Raw genomic sequence first — 18,119 nt, forward strand, 5'->3', positions numbered from 1 at the left:
TGCTCTTACGTTAATAAGAAAAGTACAACGATAAATGTTGAATCATATAGTTTATATGTTTATGTTTTGATGATGTCAAGGTGTTTTATATTCTATATACTTGTTGCGTGTAATCGTTTGTTAAGTATTTTAGAACTAACCTATTACGAGCAACAAAGAAGATTGTGACAATTGCGTAAGAAGTCCAAGCCTTCGTTCAAGATCAAACAATTCAAGATTCATTCAAGAACTATGTGAAGACGAAGTTCGTCTAAAGATTAATCAAGCTTGGATGATGACGTAGCCTATACTCAAAGATCTCCTTGAAGATTAGAATAGTATAGGTGATTATCTCGTAATGGTAATCAAGAATGAGTTTCTTGGATTAGTAAAGTTATAGCTTTGCAGCTATAACATTACTAGTAAAAGAGCTCAATGTTATAGCTCTTCTACTATAACATTGAAATGCTGAGTTTTTATACAAGACTTATATTTATTTCGAAAATTGTTTTATAATTGTTTAAAGTTTGTTTTAAATGTTTTAATGAAAGTATTTATATATTAAAGCCCGGTTTAGTGAGGAGTCCGGTTTTATAGTAAACGTTAATTGGTAGTCATGATGGATCAACTTATGAGTTGGACTTTGCTACTAATTAGGGTTTCTATATAGCCTATCTTAAAACCTAAATTCTAATTATATGTTAAGACTAGGGTTTGCACGAGTCACGAGGCACATGAGCCGTGACATCTCGTGTTACCTAGGGTATATTAGGTAAAGATTTTATTCTATAATAATATCTTTACATATCTTATATATCTTATTTAATATATTTGTTTATGGTTAAAGATTTTCTTGTTTTAGGAAATCTTATCATAATCTTAGAATTTATAGTAAAGATAATATTTGGAAAGATTATATTCTATCTCTTTGAATATTCTTTATTATCTTTTGAGGGTTTTTAGGGAAGAGATAATAAGAAGATATGATTTGTTTCTATATCTTATTATTTCGGCTATTAGGGTTTGACAAAACCGTGTAGCCTACTCTTTCTCCTCCTATAAATACTTTGCTATTTACAACATCTAAAGGAGTGACATTAAGCATAAAAATTGATTTTAATTTTACAAAGCAAACCGTGTGTTTTAAGCAGAAAAACCGATTTGCTATTTTGAAAGGTCGTGTGTCATAAAACTCGCATACTCGTTCTTCATTTATGGTTATAAGATAATAGTGCTTAGTTGATTTCTTAACTTGTTCATTAACGTGAACCTTTGTTAGAATCATTAGTGCTTTCTTATTAGCGTAAGTTAGTCACTCGAGTATTTAACGGTACTCATTGAGTTACAGCTAGAGTTAGTTGTACGAGTTGGGTTAGTAAATTTGTAATTCGTAGAAATGTACTAAATTTATTAATCGAGAATAGTAGACGTATGTTTTGACTTAAACTGAACCACTTCAAAACCCTGTGTCTTTTCGTTCTTTCGTTTGTATCGTTTATTACGTTTATCTTCATTAGTTGATTAGTTAAAGTTTAATCAATAAATTTTAAATAATCAATTACATTAGCATAATCGAAAAAGCTTTCAAAAAGTTTTAAATCCTCAATTCACCCCCCCCCCTCTTGAGTATTTTGGATCAATAGACTCTTCAATAAATACTAATCTCACGTTATGCGAGTGAGTATAATATCTTTGTGTACTTAGTATCCTATAACGATTTCCTTTGAGTGATTGACAAATATGATGCGCAACTTTTGTATAAGCAATTTGTAAAATAAGAATTAAAGCTCAGATAATTTTTGCTTAAATATTTTTCTCTTGAAAATTGTAGATGTGTGTCACTTCTAATTGTTGAATGGAGAGAGGTATTTATAGTCGTTAGAAATTAGGGTTTAGAATATTTTGGAAGGTGTGAAACCCTAAATAACTTGACGAACAAGTAGGAGGCTAAGGTTTGGTGGTTCGGCCTCTAGGGTTTCGGCCGGCCCATCATTGGGCTCTCATGAGTCCAATTTGGCCTCCACTTGTTCACAAGAAATCGAGATAGAATTTAGTTGAAACCCTAGGTTGCATGACGACATAAATATCGTGCTACAAACCGATAGTACATCCAATTTAAATTCTAATTAAATAATTCCAATTATATAAATACTCTCTTATTCTTATAAAACATTAAAAATATATTTTCCAAAAATTAACGCATCATTTTTGTCTAGCAGTAAAGTTATGGCTATGAGGTCATAACTTTACTAACCTTTAAATCAAACAAAGTAAAACCATTACCGCATGACGACCTATACTATCTAATCTTCAGTAGATTTTCAGTAAACGAATCGTCTCTTCACAAGTCTCTCATCTCGAGTCTTGTGGTTGATATTTGATCTTGATCTTGAATATTACGATCAAATGTCTTTGAAGTTGTACCTCCTTGGTCCAAACTTCAAGCTTGCTTCTTTTTGAAGTTATACCTCCTTGGGCCAAACTTCAAGCTTGCGTCATTGTAATTGTTCCATTCTATATTAAGACTTGAGCACACAATTACACGCATATGTTTATAATATTAAGTCCACATACAAATCATTACTGTCATTATCAAAACAACTAATTAGGACTAAAGGTCCAACAGTTTTGGAGGGTCAGCCATGACATTCTGATAAGTTCTTATGGTGTTTTGACGAGCCAAATCAAGGAGGTAAGATCGCTGATTCCCGCTTTTCCTATTTTCAATTTAGGCACGTATATATGATCTCCGTATTTCGGGAAGAACGAGTCTGGAGAATGCACGAAGGATGGGGAATTGCTTGGGCACGTTTATGCACTTTGAACTTTGGTCTGAATGCTGAGTTGGATAGGGATATTCGTGTTCGTGTTTTATATGACATTAGAGTACCTCTTAAAGCGGCTATTCCAATACGGATGAAGGGAGGAAGCACGAGTAGTTTTATAGTCAAATATGAGCGACTTCTTACTTATTGTTATGGGCGTGGTTTTATTGGGCATGGGGAGAAGGATTGCGAGGAGGGGCCGTATGAAGAGGAGAACCCGAGGTTTGGTGAATAGTTACGAGCTTCACCGTGGAAGGTGGTGAAAACTTCTAAAGAGGGTACGGGTAAGGCAGCTAGGGATTTAAGGGCAAAATTCGATGAAGCTGATAGGGAAGATGTTAAGGAGATTATCTCCAATATGATTGAAAAATTGCAAAACATCGCTATTGATCTCCGTTCTAAAAGGGCTATGCAAAATGCTCAACGTGATTTGGAGGTGGTAAATGTGGATGGAGATACGAAGGGGTGTAAGGAGGGAAGGGAGAATTCCGTAAAAATGTACTTTATTTCCTAAAACGGATTATTCATGTTTTCTTAAACTTCAACCCAGACACGGCCCACGGTCGTCTATAGCAGGCCGTGCCGTGCTGGATAGGCCCATCCTGTGTCGTTCAAAAAGGATCATAGTGTCATCATCATTATGTGAGAAAAAATTGTGATGGTAATCTAACTACTACCTCCAATTCTCTATATTCTACTCTATTTCCTAAAACGGATTATTCAGGTTTTCTTCCCTTTTCTATTTTTGGTAACTTTTACTCTTATTTTATTCATCTCTCTCTTCTATCACCAAACCCCACCAAACTCCTTTTACTCCTATTTTATTCCTTACTTTAATGTTCGTGGCACACAATTCATTATAGTTTGAATGTATAAAGATGTAAACTGCGTAACATGTATAAATAAGTTAGGTTCTAGAAACTATAAAGAGGTACATAAATCAAGAATCTCAAAAGATACAATATTTTATAATTCTGTAAAAATGTACTTTAGTTATTAAAATATACAGTAATAATGAAGGAATTTAATTGAAATTCTAATATAATATTTAATATTTATTTAAATTTATTAATCAAATACAATTAGATAAACAACTGATATAAAAATTAAATTTTTGATAAAGTTAAATAACACAATGTTTAATGTAAATATTTAAATATATTTATTTTAATAAAATATTCTTGTAAAATTGTGAAAGTACAAAAGTAACGCTATTAGTAGTAGATAGTGAAAATATGTAGCAACATTGGATGTAGTGAATATGATTGTAATGAGTAGTAATAAAGTAACAATAATAGTAGCCAGAAGGCCTTTGTACCATTCTTAGAGAGGATTTGTTATGGGTTACTTTTTCCCGTTTAGTTACTAGTCAATTTCGTTCTTATCGGTGCTTTGCCCCTCTTGTGTACCAAAAAAAAAAAAAAAAAAATTAGTAGCCAGAGTGATGCATGAAAGTAATAGTAACAACAATGAGAGTAGTGAAAGTAACACTATTAATGTAGGAGTAGTGAAAATAACAATAATATCTGGGGGAGTAGTGAAAGTAACAGTAGTAACAATGAATGTAGTGAAAGTAACTGTTGTAACAACGGGAAAACGTATGAATAATTAGCTAACCAATCGATTTAAAGAAATAATTTTATTTATTTAAATATATAAGTTTGATATAACTAACGGGAATGTTAAAGAAATAATAGTAACGACATAAATAGTAAACGTAATAGTATTAACAAGGGATGTCGTGAAAATAATAATATTAACAGCGCGAGTAGCGAATATATCTGTTGATAATTTTTCATTTCATCAGAATTTCAAGACATGTCATAGGAAAATATATTATAAATGGTAAATGTATGCGTTAAGCAAGTTTAACATAGTTTTATTTCATAGATAATAAATTTAAATGGTAAATAGAGGTAGTTTGGACAAGGAAGCTGAGCACCAAAATTAGTAAATCTTATTGTGCAATAGAGGGAGGATGTGCATTCACAATTTAAACAGTTTTATATTAGATCATAATGGTACAGTTAACACAATGTAAATTGTCCGCAAGGGTGGAGTCTAGTGGTTAAAACTTGGGTGAAATTCCCAGGAGATTCAGGTTCAAGCCTCTCCAAAAGCAAAATCGGGTTTGCAGGCTATCACGTATACCCGAGGGTTTACCAAGTGCGCACGAAGGTAGCGGCCGTGGGTTCCCTCGTCATCCAAAAAAAATGTAAATTTTTTAAAAAAGTTCTAAAAACTACGGAGTACACCTCTTAAACAATGTTTTAGAAGTAACTACTTAATTACGAATTAAATTTATCGAAGTGGAACAATGCCCAAACATACACATAAGAAGAGACCTCAACATTTATATTTCTAAATTCGTATAGTAAATCAAACAAAATTCGATTCTTAGGTTTTGTTTAACAATGCATTTCCGAATTAATAAACCAAGTCCTTTTATGTCATCTAACCAAATACGGAGTATTAGCTAACTTTTCAGCTAATTTTCCAAACAGTTTTAATAAAAATCGGGTATTTTTTCAGGTCTTAATTTTCAGCTACCTTTTCAAGTTTTAGTTACATTTTTGGTTAGTTTTACCAAACAAAGCTTTAAATAGAGATTTTTCTTATTAACAAATTGAGATATTCTAGAATAAAAATGAAGCGACGATTGTGTAAGGAGCTAATAGCTATATATAGGGCAAATAAAGATGAGATATCCCTCAAAGAAATCATTAAAACAAACTTGTACTTTAATATGAAAGTGCTAGGATATCACATTTGTGATGATCATCTCATTAATTAATTGAGTCCAAATCATTTATTAGCCATATATGAATATTAAGTTGTTAACGGCTTATACAAATCTGTGTCATAGAAGTAATGACAAGTGACACATTTCATTCGCACTCATCCATTTATTAACTGACAGCTCTCTATTTGCGAAAGTTCTTGGAGAAGAGTAAGCACTAAACAAGCAACTTCGGAAGAAAAGTAGAAAGAAAACAAACGGAAACAAGAACTACCCATTGACTTGAAAGTCGTCTTTAAATATTTGATTGGTCAAGGGTCTTGCAAAATAGTAATGGTGGCAGGGAGTGAATGTAAATATATCAGGTATTCAGGTTCATATATTTTCTTAATTATAATTTAAAATATGCAATGTAAATGGTCAATGTATTATTTAATCACTTCAACGTAAATTAAAAGGTAAACATAAGATGCATGTATGCTTAGCGGGTTTAGGCACCAATGCAAATCCGAATATATAAAGACATACTCCGTATTTTCAAAATTTAATAAATAGATTTAATTTCTAAAAATTAAAAACAATCCCGTGAATTTTCACGGTTGTTATACTAGTTGACTTGAAAGTCGTCTTTAAATATTTGATTAGTCAAGGGTCTTGCAAAATTGAGATCTGTAATTCTGTTCAATAATTGAAAAATATTCTTGTTAAGGAAGCACGTATTTTTTTTGACGGGTATATCCGTTTTTAAGATTAAAAACAAAAGTTAACATTGACTTACATAAATTAGATATAACAAGAATTTTGCTAGTGTAAACACATTCTGGCTTTTTTATGACATTTACTTATTTGATCAATTTTAAGTGTAAGACAACAAGATAGGTAGGAGTATGTTCTTTTTAAACAAGAGTTTGTGTTATTAACGTTAATATTTGTCCTTAACCGCACTTTGGGATAATTATGTTCTACGATTATTTTTTTTATTTGCGGTAAATTGACAGACGGCTACTCATCCAAAATGATGAGATGCATGATTGGTCCTATTATAAAAAAACAACCTAATTTTTCATCCTTGTAAAAAAAAAAGTACTCCGTACATATAAATCATTTCGTAAAGGATATTCACGTAATGAACGAACCCAACAATTTAAGATACGCCGTAACGTTTGACTCAACCTAAATCCGACCTGAAGTAGCGATTGAGGGTTCTAATACCAACACACACATCGCTCCGTAAAATGACGACGTTTTATTTGGGTTTGTATGTACTCTCAAGCTGTACTAAGCTGACTTGGTCCTCAGAAAGTTTCGTGCTTGACGACACAATAATTGTGTCCATAAATACTCTCCTTCACACATTTCTTCACTTCACTCATCAATCAAAGAGTAGTACTTACATTTCAAGCTCAATATTTCCCCCTTGAGTTGGTCTTGCTTAAGACGGGTCGAATATTGAAACGGGTAGTTACACTCACAAAACAAATAGAGGGGACAAGGTGGGGACACCCCCATGTGCCTCCCACTATCACCCAAATGGGCATTTTGTCTCACAAAATGGTATTACCCCTTATTTCCTCTTCTTTTAATATAACTTTTTTGCACTTCTACTCGAGAAATAATCTCAACTTTTAGATCATCCAATCCCCTCTTCAAACAATGAAGGTAACACCCCTTTACGACTTTACTTCTATTCTTGTAAAAACGCAAAAGCGGTGATTGATCCCCCTTTACTGTACAACATTAATATTATGATGATCATTTGTTAACTCAAATCATTATATCTACTTTTGTGCTACATTTAGCTAATGTTTGATCTGCTTACTTCATCTGTTTCATTTAATTGTATACATTTATATCGAGTAGTACATACATACATTTATTTATACTTAACTGACCCAATATAATTATTTTCCCTTTTTTTCAGAAAGTGATCCTACAATTGGATGTCCATGATGAGAAGTCCAAGCAAAAGGCTATGAAGATGGTTTCATCACTTTTTGGTATGCATTCATCTTTCATTTTTATATAAACCAGTTTTACACTAAATTACGATTAGATCGCTCACTATAAATACATTTACCAACGAATTGATAACAATATTAAAGCAGAGCCTAGGGAGCGAACTAGTAATGCAATAAATCATGTAGGAACGTGCTTACTAGGCCCTATAATTAATTATATGTACGCAATTTTACCCTAGTCGATATATATTAAAATTCCGACATCTAAAATTATATGAATTGAATAAATAAATCTGCAGGGATAGACTCAATATCAATGGACATGAAGGAAAGGAAATTGACCTTAACAGGGGACATAGACGCCGTGACAATCGTTAGCAAATTGAGGAAAGTTTACAATACGCAAATTGTTTCAGTCGGGCCGGTGAAAGAACCCGAGAAGAAAAAAGAAGAGCCAAAGAAAGATGAACCGAAAAAAGATGAGCCGAAGAAAGATGAACCGAAGAAACTCGAATACATATATCCGGCCCATAAGATGATGACCGGATATGTCCAGGGTTATCCTACTATTCCCTACTATGCTAAAAGCATTGAAGAAGACCCAAATGCATGTGTTATTTGTTGATTAAAGCCACTATGATTACATTAATTTATTATAAAACCGTATTACTTTACGTAAATATATTTATAAAGTAGTTACTAAGGTTTTTCTTACCTATTGTTTTAGTAAATGTAGGCCATTTTACCAAAAGTACTGTAAAACGGCCTTAAACGCGTTTTGATATGATATAGTTGTAGCTATAGGGGATGGTGATTACTGATTAGTGATTACTAATTAGAATTTTGTCGAATTATTGCATAAGATTATTTTTATAATTATTTATTTTCCCTTCCTTAACTCTTGATTAAGGGTACGGCGTAGAATTGAAGTTAGAAGTGTTAGTCGGATGTGATTTTAAGTTGTACTCTGTAATGGAGAATATTTTTCGTCATTATAAAAGGAATCTCATTTTTAAGATATCTGAAATTCTGAATGGTCGTTTGATTGTCATGTAAACTTTTATAAGCGGTAATTCTTACCCTGTAGATATGAATTGTTACAAATAAGTGAAGTTTTATTCTAAAATTAATTGGTGATAAAAGGAGTAATCTACTAATTTATAAATTAGTCTCCTCACTCTAAATTTATCGAAGTGGAACAATGCCCAAACATACACACAAGAAGAGACCTCAGCATTTTATATTTCTAAATTCGTATAGTAAATCAAACAAACTTCGATTCTTAGATTTTGTTTGAGAATGCATTTCCGAATTAATAAACCAAGTCCTTTTATGTCATCTAACCAAATATCAGCTAACTTTTCACCTAATTTCACAAACACTTTTAATAAAAATCGGGTATTTTTTCAAGTCTTAATTTTCAACTTCCTTTTCAAGTTTCAGTTACATTTTCGGTTAGTTTTACCAAATAGAGCTTTAAATAGTGATTTTTCTTATTAACAAATTGAGATATTCTAGAATAAAAGATGAAGCGAGGATTGTGTAAGGAGCTAATAGCTATATAGGGCAAATAAGGATGAGATATCCCTCTAAGAAATCATTAATTGAGTCCAATTTTTTTTTTTTAGACAAACGTGTACTATTTTATATAAACTATTAAAAAAGGAGATTACATACTATACGATTACAACCAAGCAGAACAAAACTAATTACCATACAAACATAGGGGAATAAGATACCCCTAAACTACTAGAAACGGAAGTAACGGAGCTAAAATTACAAGCGGAAGTAACTGTAGTAGAAAGACGGCATTTCTTAAGTCCAAATCATTTATTAGCCATATATGAATATTAAGTTTAAGTTGGCTACCCTTTGTTTCATATAAAACGGCTTATATAACTCCAAAATGGATCATCTCTATTTCTTTCTTTCCATTTCCTCTCTTAAACTTATTTAATAATATTTTTTCCACAAAACCTCATTATCCCTTTATTTTTACCCATTAATTTTGAGCCGTTCGATGATATCAGAATACGATCTGGATTATCGAAAAGAAATGACCTCTCCATTTCTTAAAATAGAAAATGGAGAGAAACCCTCCTCAAATCTGTGTCATACAAGTAATGACAAGTGACACATTTCATTCGCACTCATCCATTTATGAACTGACAGCTCTCTATTTGCGAAAGTTCTTGGATAGGAGTAAACACTAAACAAGCAACTTCGGAAGAAAAGTAGAAAACAAACGAAAACAAGAACTACCCATTGACTTGATATGGTCAAGGGTCTTGCAAAATTGAGATGTGTAATTCTGTTCAATAATTGAAAAAGATTATTGTTAAGAAAGCAACTATTTTTTGAGACGGGTGACAGGTATATTCATTTTTAAGATTTTAAATAAAGTTAATAACGCTCATGATTAGATATAACAAGTTTTTTGCTAACTTGAAATCTGAATACATTTTGTTTATATCACATTTACTTATTTGATTCGTTTTAAGTTAAGATAACAAAATAGGTATGTTCATTTTAAACAAGAGTTTGTGTTATTAATGTTAATCATATTGTCCTTAAGCGCACTTTGGGATAATTATGTTCTATTTTTTTATTTGCGGTAAATTGACAGTCGAATACTCTATCAAAATGATGAGATGATCGGTCCTATTATAAAAAAAACGACCTAATTTTCCATCCTTGTAAAAAAAAAAGTACATATAAACCATTTCGTAAAGGATATTCACGTAATGAACGACCTCAACAGTTTAAGATACGCCGTAACGTTTGACTCAACCTAAATCCGACCTGAAGCGATGGAGGGTTCTAATACCAACACACACATCGCTCCGAAAAATGACGACGTTTAATTAGGGTTTGTATGTACTCTCAAGCTGTACTAAGCTGACTTGGTCCTCAGAAAGTTTCGTGCTTGACACAATAATTCTGTCCATAAATACTCTCCTTCACACATTTCTTCACTTCACTCATCAATCAAAGAGTAGTACTTACATTTCAAGCTAAATAAATCCCCCTTATTTCCTCTTCTTTTAATATAATAACTTTTTTGCACTTCTACTCAAGAAATAATCTCAACTTTTTAGATCATCCAATCCCCTTTTCAAACAATGAAGGTAACACCCCTTTACTTCTATTCTTGTAAAAACGCGAAAGCGGTGATTGAGCCCCTTTGCTATACAACATTAATATTATGATCATTTGTTAACTCGAATCATTGTACCTACTTTTGTGTTACGTTTAGCTAATGTTTGATCTGTTTACTTCATCTGTTTCATTTCCTTAATTGTATACATTTATATCGAGTAATACATACGTACATTTATTTATACTCCATACTTAACTGACCCCTTATATTTATTTTTCCTTTTTTCAGAAAGTGATCCTACAATTGGATGTCCATGATGAGAAGTCCAAGCAAAAGGCTATGAAGATGGTTTCATCACTTTTTGGTATGCATTCATCTTTCATTCTTTATTTGGTTGATTTTCTAATGTGCCAATTATATTATCGTAAATAAATCTTATAATATAAACCAGTTTTACACTAAATTACGATTAGATCGCTCACTATAGATACATTTACCAACGAATTGGTAACAATATTAAAGCAAAGCCTAGGGATCAAACTAGTAATGCAATAAATCATGCAGGAATGTGCTTATTACTTACTAGGCTACTATAATTATATGTACGCAATTTTACCCTATTCGATATATATATACTTCCTCCATTCAACTCCACTCTACCACTTTACTTTTTCACGTTTGCCAACGCGTGTTTTACGCAGTAAATATCATTAGCAATGTATTTGCAAAAATTATAAAAGTTAGATATTTATAATGTACTCATAAATACGAATCAAACAAGATCCCACATGAATATATTTTCACTTATGTATTGAGAGAAAATTGAAATTGAATGTGAACTTGTGAATAGTGTTGAAAAAAGAAATTGGTAGAGTGGAGTTGAATGGAGGAAGTATATATATATTCAAATTCCGACATCTAATTATTTGAATTGAATAAATGAATATGCAGGGATCGACTCAATATCAATGGACATGAAGGAGAGGAAATTGACCTTAACAGGGGACATAGACGCCGTGACAATCGTTAGCAAATTGAGGAAAGTTTACAATACGCAAATTGTTTCAGTCGGGCCGGTGAAAGAACCCGAGAAGAAAAAAGAAGAGCCCAAGAAAGATGAACCGAAGAAACTGGAATACGTATATCCGGCCCATAAGGTGACCGGATATGTCCAGGGTTATCCTCCTATTCCCTACTATGCTAAAAGCATTGAAGAAGACCCAAATGCCTGTGTTATTTGTTGATTAAAGCCACTATGATTACATTAATTTATTATAAAACCGTATTACTTTACGTAAATATATTTATAAAGTAGTTACCAAGTTTTTTTTGCCTATTTTAGTAAATGAAGGCCGTTTTACCAAAAGTACCGTAAAACGGCCGCCTTAAACACGTTTTGATATGATATAGTTGTAGTTATAGGTGATGGTGATTACTGATTAGAGTTTTGTAGAATTATTGCATAAGATTATTTTTATAATTATTTATTTTCCCTTCCCTTAACTCTTTGATTAAGGGTACGGTGTAGAATTGTAGTTAGAAGTGTTAGTCGGATGTGATTTTAAGTTGTACTGTGTAATGGAGAATATTTCTAGTCATTATAGAAGGAATCTCATTTTTAAGATATTTGAATGGTCGTTTGATTGTCATGTAAAATTTTATGAGCAATAATTCTTACCCTGTAGATATGAATTGTTACGTACGGTTATGCTTTTGTTAAGTATTGATTTTGTTTTTTTTTTATCAATAAGTCTCCCTTAAGACCAACACTATCCGTCTTAAGGATAAGACGGGTCGGGTCAATATCATACTGTGTGAATACGGAAAAACTTATATGGTAAAACCAAATTAGGCAGCAAAAGAGAATAGGGACACTGAAATGACTAGATGTGGACATTGCAAATTTAAAAAATAAATTATATGTGAGTCCCAAAAAACATATTCATTCCACACCAGTACCATAAATTTAAAAACGTTTTATTTATTTTCTCATATTCCAAACAACCATTAAATCCAAAGATTCACTCATGCAATTTATTCTTCCTTGCTCAAAACCATTTTTATCTGTTAGTTACTTATGCTATTTAAGTGATAACATATTAATCAATTAACTGAACATGTAACAAACTAAAAGATGTTACCATTTCATAAATATTTGTGACCATATTTTCCGAGTTTACTTTATTAACCCCAAAACATATTAGTAAATCGAAATGGTTATTTATGCTCTTCAAATGGTCACATATTAAAAATAGGGTAAATAAGTACCAAAAAATAATATGCGACCATTTTCAAGTTAATTGTTTTGTTTTGTGTATGATTTATTTCTATGTAACAAATGTAAACATATTGCACAATATACAAAACAACTTGTGAAATTTAGTATGTTACCATTTAGAAACTTTAAATTAAGATGTATTACTAACTATAACTTATCTGAAATGGTAACATATTAACAAAAATGGCGATCATATTGTAATGTCTAATAAAGTAATATGTTCTCATCCCCTATTTACTAAATGAATAGGCGAATTCTATCATTTTCCCGCCAAAAAGCATATTCTCAAAAAAGGAAACGAATTATACTTATGTCAATTCACTAAATAAGGAAACTAACAATTGCTACAATTTAATTCATCTATTATATTTTCATTAAATTTAATCTTTTCATCAAATTATATTATTTTCATTAAACTCTAAACTATATTATTTTAATTAAAATAAAAAATTAGATATAAAACTATAATAAATTGCTAAATCTTTATTAATCTTATTATTAGATGATGAGTTGACCCATATTCTGTATAAAACGATCGTTGTTATTACTTTCGTGACAAAGAAAATTGAAAAAAAAAATATAAATTGAAACTCATTAGTTTTATGCTATAAAAATATTTTCATCAGAATATATTTTAACTAATGACTCAATTCTCTTAGCTAATTTTAAATTCTAACTTTTATTTATTGAAACAAAATATAATGATGACAAATGTAAACAATTATAAGGTATTAATATTATATAAATAATTTTATAAAAATATTAAACTTTAAATACCGTGCATTATATGCACGGGGTCTAAACTAGTTATGCAATTGTTTGTTTACATTAATAAATGAAGTTATCTAAAATGGTAACATTAAAAATGACATAAATGAAGAATGATGTCGTTTGTAAATTTGTAATTGTATGGAGAGCAAAACAAATGAGCATAAAATAATCATTATCATTATATATATAAAAGAATTTTGATAAAAAGCTGAGGTGGCACAATCTCCTTTGAGAATTAAGGTAATGCAACCCTCACATTCAACCTCACAAAATCAGTTTTGTTTGAGCCAATCACGGTTTTGCAATATGGCCACATCAGCAAAAAAAAAAAAAATAGTCCATCAACTCACAAGATTAAACTGGCAGTAAAAAATTAGGGGCATAATCGTCCATTACTCTTTCATCTCTATTTCTCATGTCCATTACTTTTCCTTCTCCTCTTCCCTATCTTCTCTATTTCCCATGTCCATTACTTTTCCTTCCCCTCTTCCCTATCTTATTCATTTACTCTGTAATTTAATTATTATCTCCCCCAACCTTAGATTGCATAGTACAACTCTAAGAATAACCTACACCACCGTCAAACCACCCCAATCTTTGCCACTTAGAACAATCACTTGAGTAATCAAATGTCGCACACAAACAACTTTCATAGCCTCAATCTCCACTTCGTTCACCCTACAACTCCAAAGAAGACAATAAACACCTCTATTTGCAAATTGGCTTCCGCAGAGACCAATCGACGCCGCTGATTCAAACTGTTATCGTTTTCTTAATTTTGATGGTGAAATTGACACGTTCTGGTCTCATGTTTAAAATTTAAACATCTCTTGACCAGAACAACCTCGAAAGAGAGCTCTATGGCAGATTGTCAGCCATGACAGATGATAATCTTTACCCTTTCCTTCAATTTCCGCCATTTTTAATCATCTAGAGCTTTAGTTCGCTTACTAACTCCATCACTTTCAAATTTCTCTGAATGACTTCTATGTTGACATTTTTTAACATTTTGTGACATTCGTTGATTTCATCTTCATCTTTTTCAAGGTTTTGATTATCTGTATTATTAACTTTATATTATTGAGGAATGATTTGAGTTATTTTTGGTTCACTTAATAGCCGTTACTGATAATTTGCCCCCATTCTGTGTTGTGGTTAATTGACTATTGTTTCCAATTACGAATAATTTTAGGGATGAAGATCGAGATGGTGGGTCAAGAGACGTCCTTATACACTGGGTTTATTTCCAATCAGACTATTTTGCCCTTCAATTTGATGGTCGGATATTATGTGTATCATCGTGTCATCGTGTAAGGCCACCCATTCATTTCCTTTCACTGTTGTTTCTCTACGAAGTATTTTTTATTTCATTTTCTCATTTCCTTATTCTCAAGATCTCATCTTTCAGTCTTCTCTGTCAGAATGATCAGTTATTATTTCATATTTTGTGATGAACTAGCACAATAGTTGAATGAGTATTTCAATTAATGTCATTTCATATGGGTTTTGGAATTTTGGTAATGCTCTTTTCATTTAATTGTGTAGGTACCGAGTCGAGTCAGACCGAGATAAGCGAGAAAATTTTACCGATTTACTATTAAAGTTTATTACACGTCTAAGGGTCTTGAATCCGACAGTCGTATCCATACGACAAAGCAGAAGTTTTCGCGATGAATAAATGTAACTGAAGTCGGTTGTTATTCTGTTGGATTTCAGTGGTATGAAGTGTTAGGTGGTCTACTAGGGCCGAAATGGAAATTATTAGGATTGGTTGTCAATTGCACGTTCTTGCTGTTTGGATCCGTCATACAACTTATAGGTTGTGCTAGGTTCGTTAATCTTTGCTTAACATAAATTTCTGTAATTGAACCATTCCGATTTGCAGATTAATGACAGTGTTTATCTGGTTTGTTTGCAGCAAGATATACTACGTAAACGATCATTTAGACAATAGGACATGGACATACATTTTTGGGGCGTGTTGCGCTACCACTGTATTTATTCCGTCTTTCCACAACTACCGACTTTGGTCGCCCTCTACACGGGAATGACTACTTACTTCGCTTGGTACTTGACCATTGTTGCTCTTATTCATGGCCAGGTAATTATATATTTTACGAGTATTTCCTAACTGTGAGAAGACCATCTCTATCAAAACCTAATGGTGACGGTTGAGGCCCAATCAACTATCAACGGTCTTATGACTTAAAATAATGGCCGGGGTAATGTTGTTGTTGGTTATGTTTAATTTGCATATGCAGTCCTGATTTACATGACCCAGGTGTGATCCACTCTGGTCCAAACAATCTGGAACTCTACTTCACTGGAGCTACCAATATTCTCTACACTTTCGGGATTGTGCAGTCATCTTGATTCTCATCCATCAGGTTTGCAGTTCATCCAAGTTTATGCATTCTAAATTTTAAATACTTTTATTTGCCTCCGACTGATCACTACATGAACATTTACCCTTGGAGGCTTGAACAGTGTCAAAACTCGGGATTATTATGTGAAATTTCCGAAATGTAAACATAAGTCACATTATTAACAGCTGTTATTTTGAATTGACAGTTCGTAACATTTGGATTTGCATGCAATCCTCTGTTCCATGTGTGGGAAAAAGCATTGGGAGTGCATAATACAAAGAGCTTAAGCTTAAGAGTTTTGGTTCGGATACCGGTGGTTATACCGATATTGTTCTTGGCAATTATCTTCCCTTTCTTCGGGCCGATTAACTCTACTGTTGGGGCGTTTTTAGTCAGTTTCACTGTCTACATCTTGCCTACTTCAGCTCACATGCTCACTTTTAAATCTGCCCAAGCCCGTAAGGTACCGTTCTTTACTTGGTTCTTGATTTTCTCTCGGCCCATTAACTCCGTCTAAGTCATTTGTTCGCCTTTTATTATTACTACAGATGTTGTTTGGAAGGTATCCTCTAATATTGTTGCGTACAAAATGCAGAATACGATACAGAAACCTTATAATTCTGTATATGTGTATGTTATTGGCTTGGGTTGTAGATTCTCGAGTATGAAATTTTTTGACGACCTTATAATGCGACTTGATTTTATTTCGCTTTTATAAGTTGAGACAATCGGATACTAGCTGTAATATAAATCTACATTACGATTAATATTTTCTGCTAATTTTATCCTCCCTTTATTCGTTTTTTTAGTTAATCATGTAACTTTGAACATACAAAAGGCACAATATTTTCTGATTTCATGGGTTTTACGGGACAACGTTACAATATCTAAAGTTTAAAACTACCGTATTCTAAGACAATATAAGCATGACAACATTTATAGTGTATTAATCCACCTTTCATCTTCTTTCCCTTGGCATTTGCTACACCATTAAATTACTATCCATCAACTAATTTAGGTGTCTTCATATGTGTAAGATATAAATTGCCCTACTTGAGTTTTTGTGTCATCAACTAATTTATATTAGTATGGTTTCCTGACATGATAATTTGTTTTTCTGAAGTATAGTAAGGTTTCCTATCTTTGCAGGCAAGGGAAGCTCGAAAGAAAGCATTAGAGGAGATGAGTGCAGAAACAAAACCGACATTTGAGAACATTAAATTTTTCAAAATCTATCATGTGACTACACCTAATGTCCCTGATGTATCACAAGTGTAGGTACAGTTGATTGCCCATTTTCTTTCAATATTAGAACAATGTATAGCTTATGATGTGTGTTCTTTGATGCTTAATAGTTACTCCCTTTGTCTCAGTCATATGTTTTACTTTTTTTTTGTAAGGTATATACGAGTAAATTTTACCGATTTACTATTATAGTTTATTACAGTTACTGGGATGATAAACTTATTCTGTATAAATAACACGTCTAAGGTTCGAAGATTAAATAGTGATTCATTACGAATACGTTAATTGGTGGAATTTAGGGACCTTCTGCTTTGTCGTATGTTTTTGGGGTAGCTATAAGTTGGTACAACAGTTTTGATTGAGTCCATGATACATAAGTTGTACTAATTTATATATTTATATTTTATAATAATTAGATAAACCGTGAGTCCATGATACATTTGATTTACAAATTTAGCAAATAAATCTAATTTTCAAAAATTTAAAACAACCCCGTGAATTTTCACGGGTGTTACACTAGTATATATAAAAGAATCTTGTAAAACCGCTGACGTGGCGCAACCATATTTCAGAAAAGTACTCTACAAGGCCTCTCCTTTACTCTCACCATTTCAGTTTTTCTCAGCCAATCAAAACTAACACCATTACCATGTCAACTTAATTATTTAGTAGAAAATGAAAAGGTAAAATGGTCTAGAACATTTTCATCCCAATACCCAAGTTACTGCTACCGAGTAACGGAGTACAATTTTCCAGAAAAATTTTCACAGTTCACAAAAAAAAACTCTTAAAACTTCTACCTACCCTCCTACCATCACTATCTCGACTGATCAATTCTCTCAAAACAAAATTTCAAT

The 18,119-nt window shown here is 32.2% G+C and overlaps 2 protein-coding genes and 1 pseudogene across 4 annotated transcripts in view; all 3 read left to right on the forward strand.

Annotated features, from left to right (window-relative positions):
• The window catches only part of LOC141618356 (heavy metal-associated isoprenylated plant protein 39-like), a 29,408-nt gene extending 20,888 nt beyond the window's left edge, over nucleotides 1-8,520 (forward strand). Inside the window, exons 1-3 of one of the 2 annotated variants that reach the window (XM_074435455.1) lie at nucleotides 6,917-7,203; nucleotides 7,466-7,541; nucleotides 7,802-8,520. In XM_074435455.1, the coding sequence (XP_074291556.1) occupies nucleotides 7,198-7,203; nucleotides 7,466-7,541; nucleotides 7,802-8,127 (408 nt within the window). In that variant the 5' untranslated portion in view covers nucleotides 6,917-7,197 and the 3' untranslated portion in view covers nucleotides 8,128-8,520. Of the gene's footprint in view, nucleotides 1-6,916; nucleotides 7,204-7,465; nucleotides 7,542-7,801 lie in introns of those variants that run through there. The other variant, XM_074435456.1, reaches the window with a different exon arrangement.
• Nucleotides 8,521-10,435: 1,915 nt separating this feature from the next.
• LOC141618359 (heavy metal-associated isoprenylated plant protein 12-like) lies at nucleotides 10,436-12,288 on the forward strand. Of its 2 annotated transcripts, XM_074435460.1 has the most exons (4): nucleotides 10,436-10,556; nucleotides 10,591-10,630; nucleotides 10,891-10,966; nucleotides 11,554-12,288. In XM_074435460.1, the coding sequence occupies exons 2-4, from the start codon at nucleotides 10,625-10,627 to the stop codon at nucleotides 11,844-11,846; spliced, it is 375 nt and encodes a 124-aa protein (XP_074291561.1). In that variant the 5' UTR covers nucleotides 10,436-10,556; nucleotides 10,591-10,624; the 3' UTR covers nucleotides 11,847-12,288. The 2 variants fall into 2 exon arrangements, with proteins under 2 accessions (XP_074291561.1, XP_074291560.1); XM_074435459.1 differs by having other exon boundaries at nucleotides 10,442-10,630.
• A 2,850-nt stretch (nucleotides 12,289-15,138) lies between these two features.
• Nucleotides 15,139-17,295, forward strand: LOC141620785 (auxin transporter protein 1-like; annotated as a pseudogene).
• The last annotated feature ends 824 nt before the right edge of the window (nucleotides 17,296-18,119 follow it).

Source organism: Silene latifolia, chromosome X (assembly GCF_048544455.1).
Source record: "Silene latifolia isolate original U9 population chromosome X, ASM4854445v1, whole genome shotgun sequence".
NCBI lineage: Eukaryota > Viridiplantae > Streptophyta > Magnoliopsida > Caryophyllales > Caryophyllaceae > Silene > Silene latifolia.